Here is a 16,301-nt window from a genome sequence, read left to right as displayed (position 1 = left end):
AAAACTTTACTTTTATAAACAGCTATGACTGTCAACGCTCTTTTGTCTCAGCCGCATTGCTTTGGTTTCGTGTGGTGATGGTCCTAGCCTGCCCAATGTACTTTCATGCATGTTAGCACTGTCGGTACGGATATGCAATGTACGAAACGATCTTCGGGAACATTGGTTTATCAAAATATCACGCCCGACCGCGCGGGGCCAAGTGTCCTGGTCGCACTCACAGCTGTCATCTGCATTGACATAAATGATAATGCGGCGGTTTGAGATAGGGCATCAAATTATGGACTCCCCCGCGTGCCAGGAATTGTTATGAAGTTACATTTGAATAACCTGAGGCAATTGTTCTTAACCTCGTGCATTACGATTAGTCAGGGAGGGACAACGCAAAGCACATATATTTTGGTAATTCGTGTACACGTTGCAAAAAAACGTTTCGAAATTGAAGGATGAGCGCATCACTGCGACGTCTTCCGGCCATAGTAACCCGTGCACAGTCTAGAAAAATCCCATGCTACATGGTAATTGGTCGGATGCTTAGGCCTGCTGCCACGGTCATGCTATCAATGCATGGGTGTAGGAACAGGGAGGAGGGGCAGGAGGGCCATGTCCCCCACTTTTAAATTGGGGGCAGAAGGGTTAAGGGTCCCTCCCTTTCAGATTAAGGTTGTGTTCAGCTTACTTTTGCACTGTATTAAACATACTGCCGATTTGCCTAGATCACCAGCCATCTTGCTCACGATGCGTCATTTGTTTTGTTTGTTTATTGGCCATCGCTCAGTGTCGCAGCCCTAGGACCGAAGCCGAGTGGCCTATGGAGACTGCGACGCCGGGCGTCGAGGTTGTTGTTGCTGTGACTTGCGAGCGCGCGTGCTCAAAACCATATTACATAATTTTTTATCAATAATCAGTTTTGACTGAATCTTGAACATTTGAAGACGAACATGAATTAACCGTTTTAATACAAATTTGGTACGCCATTCCATCTACAATCTCCGATTAGGGAGTCCTCAATATATCTGAAGAACACATAAAAACATGGAACTGGAGTCTATGTGACAATTATTGGACCACCTGCAGCTATCAGGGGTGTTGTTGCGCCCATGAGAGCTCCTGTGCTGATCTGGGGCCAGCTGGACGGGTCAGAAGGCCTCCATGTCAGGGATGGGAGCAATGTCATCTGATGCATCATTCTAAGTGCTTCCGGATCGACCAGGAGATCCCGCCCCGCGTCACCAGAATGACAGCTTGAGGACATTTCGCGAAGGGACGGGGTGGCCCTTCAGCCCTTGATCGGAAACGGTCATGCGCCTCTGGTTCTCCACGCAAGAGGTCCCTTGCGCGGAAGGAAACAAGGGGTCTCACGTTTGTTGATTAGAATGGGGGTCACATTATTGTTGAATAGAGGGTCGAAATGAGTATAACAAGTGAACAAGGCCACCATGTTTGCCTGAGCATGTTCATTTTTCAGAATGGATCAGTGACACAAATTACATCGAATGCTTTGATCATGCCCGTCCGCAACTTCGAGAGCAAGGACAGCGCTGGCCTGGATTGCAGCTTCCGTAAAACCGAACGGCGCCGGCCACTGCAAGTGTCACCAGACGGCGGCCGCCGTATTAATCTGTCTTCTGGACAGATAAGCAGTTACAGAAACACGAAAATACAGATTCCACATTTACTCTTCCAGTTCCATCTCCAGATTCCAGCACTACTTCGCGGTGCTTTAAGGGCCAGTCCGTTCTTATCATCAGTCTACAAATCCCGCACGTGAAATATGTTTTCAGACCGTCTTCTAAATGTAACATGTGCTGTCCTGAAGCGTTCAACGGTTCTTCTTTCAGAAGCGTCACTATTTTCTTCCACTCGTTGGTCACAGCTCAGTATTAGCTGCTGGGCCGACGCAGCGCTCCCTACGAATACTGCAACGCCTGTTGTCAAGGGTTTTGTTGCTAAGATTTGCGAGTGCGCATGCTCAAAACTACGTCACATAGCTTACATCACTAATCGATTTAAGTGCTGAAGGTAATGATTTCAGAAGCGTCATTATTTCGACCGCTGGTGAGCCCAAGAATTAGCCACTGGGCTAACATTCCGCTGACTACGGGGACTGCAACGCCTGGTGTTGAGGTCTTTGTTTGGATTTGCGATCGCGCGCGATAAAAAACCGCGTCACATAAATCGCATCCCTTATCGATTCTGACTGAATGTTGGCCATTTCCAGATAAACATGTTGATGTTATCGCCATGTTAGTACACATTTTTGACCATTCGATCTACAACCAATCTTTCATCTGCAAATTTCGATCAAACATATCGATTTACCATTTACCTTTGCGACGTCTTTAATGTCTGTAGCGTCCAGATAAAAATTCTGATAAAGTTTCCGAATTGTATCGATTTGGAAAGAGTCCACTAAGCCGTTATAAATTCAGGGCCCCGGCGTTTAATTCCATGCAGTCTTTCAACGCCTGATTTCTAGCTTATTGATTTCAAAATACAAACAAAATAGATTTCGCGGTGGTTTCTGGTTTCTGTTCTGGTAACAAGGTGAAAATGACTCTAAAACGGAGAAAACCTGTGTCCATTGTTTACAAGCAAACGATACCTGGGATATTTATTTGGGGGGGGGGGGGAGACTCACCATAAGAAGGCCTTTGTCAGCCCTGTGTTCCTCCTTGACAAGGTTCTGGCTACGCTCCTGCTTACACACAAAATCAGATCAAGTCGTCTACGTTGAATGATAGGTAAACGAATGTCCGTTGGGCCAATTCATACCTAAGGCAGACAGCTTCCCGGAGGCTTTTTTCTGCGGTGGTGTGGTATGAGGGGGCAAAATTTTGAGAAAGATATTGTTGAAGGTATCCAACACATGTTTACGCACCAATTAATAGCAACGTCGATACAGAAATGTGCAACAAAGCAGCCATACGATGAGTTCACAGTCAGTCAGGCGGAAGATAGCCGGGCTAGGGCAGTGGCCGCCGACGGCGGACGGGAGCAAGGCCCGGATAAGGAATATATTACAGAAAGGCCTTTATTCGGTGGCTTGGTTTTTAAAGGAGAATCCCCAGTTTATGATTTTTGTCACTTTTTTGGGCAGTTTCAAGCTTCCGAATTTGTTTCCACCTAGAATTAGTTTCCACCTTGAACTCAGAATCCTGCTGCAAGTCTTATCTTTTGAAAAACACCCAGCGAAATAAAGGCGCATGAGAAATCTGTCGCGCTGCGAGCCATCGTTCGCTTTCAAAATTCTCACCGGCCTATATCCAGGCTTCACTGAGGTCCATCTGCCTCTGTGGAGGCAGATGCCTCCTCAGTGTTCTAGATTGCCTACTCGTTCGTGGAATTTCGCCTCCCCAGGAAAGACAATGTTGAAATCGACGAATAATCATGGGAAGCTGGATAGCCTTACTTGCCGAATTGCATATATGAGTCGAAAAGGCAAGATTGTGCACCAGTGAGAAACAGCTCTAGATGCATATCTAGCACAGCAACCATGATACTTGAATGAAGAACGATAACAACCTCCATCTCTACCCCCCCCCCCCCTCCCCCTCTGCCCTTGGTCATCAGGCTTGCTTTCCAGAAAAAGTTCCTGAAGTACGTCCTGAGTTTGGCCCTTCCACTTCTTGAAACGTTCCGACGCTTATGTGTCTATGTCCATGTGTCCATATATTTCGTAGCTTTCCACAAGATTCAATGGCTTTTTAGAAGTTACACGTCATCATTAATAAAAACGGGCATAAAAGAGACAATGTGAAACCTTAGCAAAAATAGCCTAACACATCACACATCGGTCAAGGGATCATCTCGGTGAATCGCACTATTGCATTCACATTGTGGCATCACGCACAATCGAACTCACACACGTACCCACTCATGTGCCAACATTCGCCTCATTCAGTAGAAACTCGATAAATTGGCACTTGAAGCGGCCTAGACTCTGAATATTGCGCAAGTCGGGCGGCAGGCAGTTAAACAAATCCGATGCTCTGTAGCTAAATTGGCCAGTGCCAGAGTTGCTCACCGCTCGGGGCGCCTCAGATGGTTAGCCTGTCGCGTTTCATGAGTGTGCTCAGCACGTGTGAACAGTGCGGCTATATCTGCTGGATGACCCGTGAGTAAGACTTTTTTGAGCACGCACAACATATGATACCTGACGGGCTGATCAGCACTAAGCCATCGTAGATCCCTGACAACATCCGATATATGGTCACACCTTCTCCTTCCGCTCACAACCCGCGCACATAAGTTCACGAGTTTTTGCACGCGATGGAACTGGGTGGCTCCGTGAGTACCATACAGTGCTATACAGTATCTTATGGAGGAAAGAACTAGGGCTCAGACAATGCGAACAAGGGTGTCTCTTGGGAGTACATGCTTGGCATGGGATAGGGCCATCAGAGCGCCCGTCGACCTGGCAACAAGCTGATCAATGTGCGGTTCAAATGTGAGATTTCTGTCCATCACCACACCAAGGTTTTGACAGTACTGCTTTCAGTGATGACAGCTGACCCGAACTTGACATGCACAGGAGGCATGTGACGCAGCATAGCCTCCGTCCCGAAAACCATTAACTGTGTTTTTGTTGTAGTGACTTTCATAGAGTGGTTGTTAAACCAGTCTAATACAATTGATAAGGTACTCTCCATGGTTGCGACAAGCTGTTGCATTGCACTTTTCTTTCCAGCAACCAAAATCTGTGTGTCATCGGCATATTGTATCACTGTAGCACCTTCTGAATATAACGCTAGATCGTTCGAGAAAATGGAATATAGGAGCGGCCCGAGGGCGGTACCCTGAAATACCACCATCCCATTCGGAAGACTACGAGATCGCGTAGTATGCCCTGAAGGATACCTGACCTGAACCTGTTGGGTATGCCCGCAAAGGTAGCTTTCAGACCATTTCGTGTCAATATTGTATACCTTTAGCTTGGATAAGAGAAGCTGGTGGTCCACAACGTGAAAACATTTTGACAGATCTATCAAAACAAGCAGAGGGATCTCCCCAGCATCCATCGCGGTGAGTATTTCATCAGTCACCACAGTAAGTGCGGTCTCTGTTGAAAAATTCGTACGATATCCGTGTTGTGTATGCGAAAATAAATCATGCTCGTTAAAGTATGAACTAAGTTGACGATGAACAATACGCTCGACTATCTTTGCTTTCGCTGGCACTACAGAGATTGGCCCTAAATTTAGTAGGATCGTTCAAATCACTGGTTTTCGGGAGCGCTGTGACAAGAGCGTGTTTACAGGCGCTGAGCACCGTTCCCTCAATGAGACTGCTATTGATGACGTCAAGTAGGGGACAGCCGACACCACGAAAAGACTTCTGTAAGAGCTGCGTACTAAGATCATCTAGCCCACAGGACGTCGTCGGGTTCATCGTAGACATAGCTGCAAGCAGTTCATCGCATGACACAGGACGCACCTTAAATGAGCAGGTCATTACTCGAGGGAGCCTGACTGGCAAAACCGTGCCTCGATTCGGCACGCTGGCGGCAGTCGTAGGCCCTACCTTCACAAAGTAGCCATTCAGAATATCAGGATGAATGTTAGGTGTGGCCGACGCACCCTGTTTACTGCCAATGATCGATTTAACGCACCGCCACATGCCGGAGTGACCTGCCTCAGAAATCTGCTTCCTAACATGATCGCGACAGTCCCGTCTAATAGCTGCCCGTGTCTGCTTATTGAGTGCCTTGTACTCAGCACGCTAACAGTACGCCAGAGCGACGCGGCGACTGACCATCAACACACGCGAGCAGCTGAGACAGGCGGGGCGGGTGAATTGCGCAATTTAATGCGCCGGGCAGGCGCGACAGCATTCAAATGGGGTGTAAAACCCTGCTAAAAAGAGTCCCACTTCTGAGACGTCGTCGCACTTCCGCAGACGAGAGACCAGTCGGCGTTCGCAAGCAAATCATTGAAATAATCAAAATCAACTCGATTCAGGCAGCGGGATGTGATGACATTGGTTTGGCGTTTCTCTTTCGATACTTTCAGCAATATTCGCGTTAAGTCATGCGGACTATACTGACAGGCGGTGACACCACAGCGTTGGATGAGGTCCTTGTGGTTTGTGATCGTAACATCTAACAGCGAGCCAGCAGGACGGTACGTTGGATAGGAATCGTTACACATATGCAGGCTGTAAGACCGTAACAGTTGCATCAATTTCTGATAGCCAGTGCCTGTGCTCGAGCCAATCAGGTTGATGTTTAAATCACCGGCAATCACTATTAGGCGGTCATGTGTGGACATGATACATTGTGACTGGTTCTCCAAATCATCGAAATCATCAGACACCTGCCGGGCTGTGTTAGTTGGATGTCGGTACAATGACCCGAAAATAATATGTTTTGCTTTAGCGGGTCGAACAAGGGTCCAAATAATCTCAACATTCGATGAACCAAAGGTAGTATGAGGCGTTTTCAGAACAGTGACATCAAACGAGTCTCGCGCCAGAACTGCGACCCCTCCGTAACCCCCAGGCAGTCCGATGTCTGCAGGCCGGTCGTGTCGGTACAGCCGGTACCCATCAATGTTCAGCAGCCGGGCGGGGACAGACGGCCGCAGCCACGTTTCGCTGAGTGCGAGGATATCAAACTGATGCATATCAGCTAGCCTGTGACGTAGATCTGGCATTTTGGGCTTCACACTTTGTATGTTTAATTGTGCGATGTATAGTTTTCCCGCATGGCAATCGCCGGGCGCCCGCCACCTCGACCCCTCCCCTACAGCCCCGGCGCCGCGATCGCTTGCCCCGGCGCCGCGATCGCTTGCCCCGGCGCCGCGATCGCTTGCCCCGGCGCCACGATCGCTTTGCCCCGGCGCCGCGATCGCTTGCCCGGCGCCGCGATCGCTTGCCCCGGCGCCACGATCGCTTGCCCCGGCGCCGCGATCGCTTGCCCCGGCGCCGCGATCGCTTGCCCCGGCGCCGCGATCGCTTGCCCCGGCGAGCCGGCGGCTGCTCACCCTGAGTCAGGCCCGCGGCCACCAGAGGGCCGGCCCGCGCTCACGCCCGCACCCAAGCCGGCCAAGGCAACCCTGGGCTCGCCCCTGGCCGCCACGGTGACCTGGCGCGGTCCGCACTCAACAGCTGACCCCGCATGGCCCGAGGGAACGCGCCGAGCCGGGAGCCAGGGATTTGGGGCCGGCAGGGCGGCCCGCACAATAACCTGGGCGACCGCCAAGGTTACCAATAGGCGGAGCAGCTGGCGTTCATTGCAGAACGCAGGCTTGCCGCTAGCTTGCTAGCTTGTCCGCTCCAGAACTGGAGCGGAGATGGTTGTAGCCGCGTTGTTTATAGGCTCAGAAGTCGCCGGTAGTTGTCGCCTCAGGCCCGTCGCTGCACAGCCGGCAGGCAGGTGGTCCCGTCTCGGTAGTCACGGTAGTCACGGTAGTCAGTCACGATTCACGTGATCAGCAAAATGATCCCTTCACCTTCTCACTCGTGCACAGGCACTCTCATTCTCACACTGCCACTAAAATTGTTAACGAAACATGGTAACCGATCAGCTAAATGGCCACTGGGGTCGCGAGGTGGGGAGAGACCACGGCGCGTCCGCCACCGGCGCCGCGCTCAGCGGACTGTCCACTGTTACGGCGTTTGTGTACCATTTTTATCAATGGGGTCTCTCTCTCTCTCTCTCTCTCTCTCTCTCTCTCTCTCTCTCTCTCTCTCTCTCTCTCTCTCTCTCTCTCTCTCTCTCTCTCTCTCTCTCTCCCTCTCTCTCTCTCCCTCTCTCTCTCTCTCTCTCTCTCTCTCCTCTCTCTCTCTCTCTCTCTCTCCCTCTCTCTCTCTCTCTCTCTCTCTCTCTCTCTCTCTCTCTCTCTCTCTCTCTCTCTCTCTCTCTCTCTCCCTCGCCTTTGTTCCGTTAACGGTGCTAAGGTGCAATAAACACCCATGGAGCAGCGGACAACGCTATATAGTACTTTTATATCAGCTTTCGTTTACCCTCTCCACGGTAGGTGGTGACGGCCCGCCAACAGTGACTAGATAATTGGGCATCACGTCGTCGTACGTCTCCTGGGCGCAGGTCTAGTGAGCGTAGGTTTCGTAAGCGTAGGTCCAGCGAACGTAGGCCTCATGAGCGTAGATCCAGCAAGCGTAGATCTCCTCAGCGTAGGTCCAGCGAGCGTAGGTCTCGCGAGCTTAGGTCCAGCGAGCATAGGCCTCGTGAGCGTAGCTCCCGTGAGCGTAGGTCTCCTGGGGGTAGGTATTCTGGGTTGTTCCCGTGTGGAGAGCATCTCCGCCGGAACCACACTGAGAATCGAGATCAGACTCTCGCACCCCGCCGGAGAGACAGCGGTGACGTGCACACCGGACGGGAGCCGAGGCCATCGTCATGGGGTCGGGCGTGGCGGGATCTCTGGGCATCACGGCCGCTATGACACCTGTCGCGGATACCGCTAAATTCACGTCAGCTGGCCGCACCCCGCTCACCTGTGTCGGGCAGTTTGATGCGACGGTGGCTCTGGGCGACAGAGCACCACGACCGTACACATGCTAACGGAGGTGCCCGGGTTCCTGCTCAGGTGGAGTGACAGCGTCTGCCTGCGGATTTTACCAGGCGACTTCCCCCCTCAGATCCCCGCGCGGGTGGCTGTGTGTCAGGCCGCTGCTGCTGCAGGGGGCCCGCCCACCAGAGCCGCCCCGCCCCGCACAGTCAAGATCAAGACCGGCGAGCAAGATCAGCAGTCGGAGGCGTCTCGACTGCCGGCGCCGCCTATGAGGACAGCGCCATCTGCAGCTGAGACTGGCGGGAGGCAGGCGGCGCCTTGGTCGCCTCCCGAACCAGCAACCCGTCTGTCGAAGCCACTTACTGTTTGGGAACATGCTAACGATCCACCGGTGGAAGTCTTCCGTGGGCATGAAGTCGTGCTGCTATCGCACTTCTTAAGTGTGTTCGACGGCGAGCAGACACTGTGTGAGGTGGCGGACGATCCCATGGAGATCGAGCTGACGGACGATGCTGAGCCATCCGCCATCAACGCGGCTCGGTCCATCCCGTATCGCTGGCGGAACGTCAAAAATAAGCTCGACGACCTGCAAGCCAAGAGATCATCGAGCGAGCCAATCGAGACGCCCGCAATATCAAACTGGGGTGGTACGCGTCGTATAACTCGGAAATTACGCAAAATCCCACCCCAAAGACAGTGACTTTCCGAATCAGTGCGTTGAGAAGGCCCTGCACACCAAATTTTGAGCCAATCGAGACGCCCCGCAATATCCAGCTGGGTGTTACGCGTCGTATAACTCAGAAATTACGCAAAATCTATCCCCAAAGACGGTGATTTTCGGAGTCAGCGTGTTGAGAAGGCCCCGCACACCAAATCTGGAGGCAATCGAGACGCCCCGCGATATCCAACTGGGATGCTACGCGTCGTATAACTCGGAAATTACGCAAAATCCCACTCCAATGACAGTAATTTTCGGAATCAGCACGTTGGGAAGGCCGTGCACACGAAATTTTGAGCCAATTGAGACCCCACAATATCCAACGTGTCGTATAACTCGGAAGTTACGCAAAATCCCGCCCCAAAGACAGTGATTTTCGGAATCAGCGTGTTGAGAAGGTCATGCACACCAAATTTTGAGCCAATCGAGACGCCCCGCAATATCCAACTGGACTGTTACGCGTCGTATAACGCGGAAGTTACGCAAAATCCCACCCCAAAGACCGTGATTTTTGGAATCAGCGTGTCGAGGATGCCTTGTATACCAAATTTGGAGGCGATCGAAACGCTCCGCAACGTCGATCTGGCGATGTTACGCGCCTTGTAACACTAAGGTTACGCAAAATCCCACCCCAAAGACAGTGATTTTCGGAATCAGCGTGTCGAGGTCATGCCGTTAGATAGCCTTGGGTCATGCCCTTGGGTCATGCACACCAAATTTTGAGGCGATCGTGGCGTCCCGGAATATCCAACTGGATTGGCAGACGTTCCAGATTCTTGAATGATCCGTGTTGTGTTTGAATGGTCATCAAATATGGTTAAAATGACTCCCAACAAATGGACAATTGCTGCACTTGAGAAAGCGGACGGAAGTAAGCCTCGATGCGTTCTGGGTGAACATGTTGCCAGCGGCAGGTGCTGAGCCAGTGAAAGCATAGCTTTCTCTTAAACTAGTTTGTCGAGGGCAGTGACAAGGACAGTAACTATTCTACCGCAAGCTTCCCATGGCCATGCCATTCTGTTGCCTCACGGTCACGTCTTTTATATTTAAAATAGCTTTTTAAGCAGTAATGATGTGGTGAGTAATGCTTAAAATAGCAAAAGCACATTATGTGCATGGAACTGATTGTTGGACATTTTCATGGAGCACACGTCATTTAAGGTTGTACACTGCTGGATGGATTCAAACCATCCTTTGAAAGACAATCTAATGTGAAGTTTTTTGATAATGAGCAGGCATCTAGGGTTGTTTGCATCCTGTACCATTGGGATAAGTTCAGCCTAATCCTTTTTGATTGTGCGGATTCTCAGTCATAGCTGATTCCGAACAGGACGTATTGTGGTAAGCATGATGTTATGTTTGATTTAAAATTTCAGTTTAACAGCAAGCATTTTTGATAGAAGTTTGTGATGCTGCAGCGGTAACCATGGCCATGGTAGCAGGTAATACATTTTTAGCCAACTTAAATGTTCATAAGCTGGTTAAACTTGTAATGCTTATCCTCTTTACTCATTCTAGCTCTTGGCTTACGAGTCGTCTGCATGAGTATGTTGGTTGCCATGATAAGCCAATGTTTGGTAGGTGTCATGATGAGCCAATGTTCAGTAATTTATTGATCTCTGCATTAAGATGTCTGTTGTCATGATGATAAACCAAAGCTTGATGGGTCTGAGATTGAATTATTTCTTGATCTCCCCAACATGATTTGTACACTTTGATCTCTGATAAGCTTGGGAACACATATGCATGGATCTCTTCCACACCAGTTCATGACTGAATGCATTTTTTACAGGAACCAACTGCTGTCAGGACTTCTAATGTTCTTTCGGTAAGGATAATTTTTGTTGTACTTGTGTTCCCAGTGGCCAAAGGCTATTTACAAATAATCTGTGTTTGAGAGAGCTATGTTTTGAATTAGGCTGAAAGTGGCATACATATATGTTGACAAGGACAAAAAGCACTTTATGACTGGCTGTCCAGTGACAGTGACCATCTGGGTTATAAATAGATATTGAGAAGCAGAAAGTAACCAAATGTAGTCTCCATTTTGCCAAAGTCAGAAAAGTTCCTAAGACCATGGGCAATATCATTGTCCTCAGCTCACAACATTGCTCTCCAGATTTATTTCCAGACATGATCCACTTCCAGTCTGCTCCAGGTGGCCTTGAGCTGCTGCTCTTATGCTACAAGACCTTTGACACACCACAGCCATGCTCTTTTTTGGGCATCAACCAGTCAGCATGGATGATCATCCTAGCATATGCCCCTTAACCCTGTGGGGAGGGAAGGTGACTGATGTAGATGGGTGGTACTGACAATAATGTTTGTACCATTATGTTATCCCTTCTCCTGATGCATCACAAATGCCAAGTGGCAGCACACCATATTGCATATTTATCAGTGGTGGTCACTGTAAGATAGATATGATCCTTTCCTCATCTAGATTTCAGTGAAAGGGTACAATAAAAAATGTAGTTGAAAGGATAGTGGGGATCAATGTTGTTTTCTGGTTTCCATACCAGGCCACAGGCTATTCTAACATTGGAGGTTGTATTGGTGGCTAAACAGGTGCTGACATGTTTCCACCTGGTCTTGCAGAATTCTGCACTGACAGACAGAATGGCACAAGACTGACAGAATGGCAATATAGCATGTCCACCTGGTCAGCTTTGTTTGTTGGAGCACTTTCCTTCTGACTCGCTTACCAATAGCAAGGTGGGCCAAATTGTTTTATGTACTCACCATTTGTCCCTGACTGTGATGGCCTGCAGCTGATGGTAGTGGCCGCGCCAAAGGTCAGATGATGTCAGCAGGCAAGACAGACCATGCCGAGCATTGCTGCACGCCAAGCTCTCGCTGCAAGACTCTGTCACTAGCCTGACATTTCACTATCATATGGTGCAGCCAGGGCTCACGCCATAAGCTTTGTGTAGCATGTTCAGTGATCCCAGACATGCATCAGATAAAAAATTTGGGCTAAGAAGAGGCGCCGTTTGTCCGCGCATGGTAGACGGCACGCGATCGCTGCGTCAATGGCTGCTGTATTCTCCGTCGATAAAGAAATGTATGCATCTTAACGTCCATCATAATTCCACTCCTACCATGTTTTTTGTTGGTAAGGAAATATATACTGTAGTTAGAGAAGTACAGTTAAAAATATTCAAGCTGGTCTGCAAATCGGCCCTCATTAACCAAAGTACATTAATGCCGGCTTCATTGATGCGTCCCATCCAGTCCCGCCGGTCCCGTCCCATCCTATCAGTCCTGTCCCGGCAGTTCCGTCCCATCAGTTCTGTCTCACCGGTCCCATTCTTCAGTCCTGTCCCGTCCCGTCCTTCAGTCCTGTCCCATCCCGTCCTTCAGTCCTGTCCCGTCCCGTCCTTCAGTCCTGTCCCGTCCCGTCCCGTCCTTCAGTCCCGTCCCGTCCCGTCCCGTCCGTCAGTCTCGTCCCGTCCCGTCCCGTCCCGTCCCGTCTGTCAGTCCCGTCCCGTCCCGCCCTTCAGTCCCGTCCCGTCCCGTCCTTCAGTCCTGTCCCGTCCCGTCATTCAGTCCTGTCCTGTTCCGTCCTTCAGTCCTGTCCCGTCCCGTCCCCCAGCCCCGCCCCGTCCCGTCCGCGCCGGCGTAATGGTGACCTTTCAGCTGGCCCGAGCTGCCTTTGCGTAGTATGCTGCAACCAGAGGCGCCGACAATCAGACTGTTTACGTGTCACACTGTAAACGATCTATATCCGTCCTGTAATGTAACCGCACGAATCATGTGATCGCGTGGCGTCGGAATAATATTCTCTCACAAGAACATTTTGTTCTCAAGGACAGTCAACCGCACAAGGACAGCTTGTCGCACAAGCACTGATGTGGGCCGTGCTGCGAGTGCGTGAGGATAATTGAAGGGTAATTTGCCCTAGCCTGTGAGTGTGAGCTGACCAGCTCAGTAGAGGATCTGCACCATATCACATCACGTGACGATCCGGCCGCCCGCCGACAGTCGCCATGCCCGTCTGTTCTCGGAAATGGCATCGCCGAAGTCCTATCTGGAACGCGGCGAGGTTTGGACTCGCGGCGTGTGCCACTCCTGTGCAATGCATACGCCCCCTTCGTTTGGCAACGGATGTTACCGAACGAATTCGTATTCGAATGGAATTCGTTTTACATTTTCGGAGATCCTCTGGCATGATAGCTCACTGCTAGATAGATGATCATGTTCTTTCCAGTAATTCAGTTTTAAATGATCAAATCATGCCAGTTAGGACAAAGAGCTTTCAGCCTCAGACCATCGAACTGTTTAAATCAACTCGTTGGCCTGAGGCCAAAGTCTCGTTGATTTGTTGTGCACTTAAATCAGCTGAAGCATAATGATGATACGCGCAGCATGCCGTACACATTTCTGAAACATAACCTCTTTTCCTACTACTAAAATGGCAAGTGTTTTTCACATAGTTCACAATGTTTAATGCACAGCTCAAAGCTATGATGTTTAAAACGGCCTGCACTCTCAGAGCCTGATATAATTAAAGGCAATGTTCTACAATTGGAGATTTTGAAACAAGCGTCGGATAGAATGAAATAAGCCCCTCGCTTCTAACTATTGATATTAGTTTGAAGTGAACGCGGCTTTTAGACAACACGACCTCTGCTTAGTAAATCTGCTCCTCAATTCGTCATTGTTTGATTGCGCCATCGTGCCATGTGCAACATTAACTGAGAGCCCATTCACGGCCGTTATACCTGGAAATCGTGCTCCAAATGTCAGATGTGAACGATTCCTCAATTGTATTTGCATCGGCCTTGATTCGTGCACAGTTTGAAATGACAGAATTTGAACGACGTTTTTATGGTGTCTTGGGTGCCTGTGAATGCAACCTTGAAATCATCCCCGAAGTAGTCTGCACCTCTTCGCGAGTATGCACCACAGAAGCTAGAGGCATTTATGTTTGAAGCATGGCAGGGCTGTGAACTTAACCGAATAATTTTCAAGATGGCTATTTCAGCTGAAAATCCCATACAAATATAGAACGCTCCCTTTAAACGCAAGGACATCAGTTGTTTAGTACATTGGCGAGGAACATTATTCACGTAGATAAGACAGCAATATTGGCCTTATTCCTCGGAGAAAAAAAAACAGGAGAATTGAGATATAGTTGGTTTGATATTTCGGCAACATGCCTTTATCGAAACAATAGCAGAAGTCTTCTACTATTGTTTCGATAAAGGCATGTTGCTAAAATATCGGCCCAACTATATCTCCATTCTCCTGTTGTTTTTTTTTTCCACCGAAGAATAAGGCTAATGCATCTGTCTTGTCTATGTAAGAACACGTGCCTGATATCGTCGTCGGCCCTCCTGTCATGTATGCGGGCCGCGTTTTGACAAGTGGCGTTGGCGCGTACCGACTATCGACGGGGCGGCAGACGCGGCCGGGAGTGCCGCGCCCGAGCGAGCGGCGATACGGCGGCGGCGTCGGCTGCCGGCGCGCGCTCAGTCTGTCCCGGCCGGCCGTGCCGCCTGCACCGCCCGCCCGCCGTCCGACGCCCAGCGCCGCCGCCTCTCGCCGACAGACTGCGCCGTGCCGCCGCCACAGCCGCCATGATGATCAAGGGTACCGTGGTGGTGTACTCGATCCCGGCCTGCCCGCACTGCCGCACGGCCAAGGCCACGCTGGCCTCACGCGGCCTGAGCTACGTGGACGTGAACATGGAGCAGCACCCGCAGCTGCGACCCTGGCTCCGCGAGACCACCGGCAAGACGAGCGTGCCGCAGATCTTCTTCAACCGGCACTACGTGGGTGGCAACAGCGACCTGCAGAAGCTGGTGAGTGGTGGCCGCGGCCGCCGGCCTGGGATTCGGATGCCGAGGCGCGGCTGAAGGGATTCTCCGGAACTGGGGCTAACAGCTATGCTATTCATGTTGATGTGTATATTGCGGGCCGTTCTTTTTGACCAGCCATTTGACTGTTGGCATGAAGTAGCGTACCAATTAGGGCGCTGACTTAATGTTTCTTGGGTTAGGTATTGTTTCGGTCGTGTGTTATGCGTACCCTTTGTAAACAAACGGTGGTTTAATTTCCACTATTTAAAGCATGAAGTTGCAATATTTGGTCTGGAACAGGAAAACTAAAAGTCCATCTTGAACAGGAAGCCTGCATTCATGTTTAATTTTGCTTGGACCTTGCATGGGGAAGATGACTATACTTTTTATAAACTTCGCATTTTTGCACGTTATATCTTTTAGTGCCCTTTTGACTGAGATGTTTTCTCTATTCATGTTTTTTAAAAGCTAGCGTGTAACTCGGATCACGGTTCGCCCTATCACGGCATGCTATCACGGAGTGCGTCACAAAGCTCAAGTCATGCTGCGTGGCACTCAGCCCTGTCCAGCTCAGCGCAGTGCTGATACGCTCTGACGCTTATCGGGAGATCGGGTCAGTCACGTGACCGACGCGTCGCGCGCGTGCGTGTGGCGGCGACCTGTCCGAGGACGCGCCCACCTGCGCTGGCTTCGGTCACGCTCCAACTGGGCAGCGTGCAGCTGATGCGGACTGCGTTCAGATAGTGCGTGTTAGAGCCGCCGGGCGCCGCGCATCTGATACGGCGGCGGCGCGCGCCAGTCCTCGAGATCGTGCGGCCGGAACACTCGGGACACGCTGATTACCCGACAGAGGACAGACGCGTGATGAGGCGAGGCCGCTGCGTGACAACGCACAAATCACGCTCCTTGCTCTTCTTAGTCACGGCTGATGGCGTTTTTTGGGGGGCTAGTGGCTGATTTTGTTTGATCTTGGCGGGAGAAGGCCGTTGTACCTGCCTGTGGGGTAGCGGGGGTTTTGTTTGATCTTGGCGGGAGAAGGCCGTTGTACCTGCCTGTGGGGTAGCGGGGGTTTTGTTTGATCTTGGCGGGAGAAGGCCGTTGTACCTGCCTGTGGGGTAGCGGGGGTTGTCACGGTCTGCGGCACCGCGCCGTCGCAGTCTGTGACGTCATAAAGTCACAGTCTGTGACAACTGGCAGTCTCAGCGCGATTTCCGCTGTTCGGAATTGTAGGTGGGTGCTTGTCAGTCATCAGTGGTGCCGATATGGTCGGTGAAGCAAGCTCAGATCATATTCTCAGTATGCCAGCCC

At 50.6% G+C, this 16,301-nt stretch overlaps 1 protein-coding gene across 1 annotated transcript in view; it reads left to right on the top strand.

The window, feature by feature from the left end:
- Positions 1-10,066: 10,066 nt before the first annotated feature.
- LOC119109561 (uncharacterized) overlaps positions 10,067-16,301 on the top strand; it is a gene marked incomplete in the record, with an annotated part of 10,471 nt that continues 4,236 nt past the window's right edge. The window contains 3 exon segments of the mRNA XM_037233233.1: positions 10,067-10,266; positions 10,982-11,017; positions 14,744-14,996. Of these exon segments, the coding sequence (XP_037089128.1) occupies positions 10,259-10,266; positions 10,982-11,017; positions 14,744-14,996 (297 nt within the window).

Source organism: Pollicipes pollicipes, unplaced genomic scaffold (assembly GCF_011947565.3).
Source record: "Pollicipes pollicipes isolate AB1234 unplaced genomic scaffold, Ppol_2.1 Scaffold_7231;HRSCAF=8579_pilon_pilon_pilon, whole genome shotgun sequence".
NCBI classification, from domain to species: domain Eukaryota; kingdom Metazoa; phylum Arthropoda; class Thecostraca; order Pollicipedomorpha; family Pollicipedidae; genus Pollicipes; species Pollicipes pollicipes.
The sequence above is the reverse complement of the archived record's forward strand: the minus strand, read 5'-3'. Positions and strand labels throughout refer to the sequence as shown.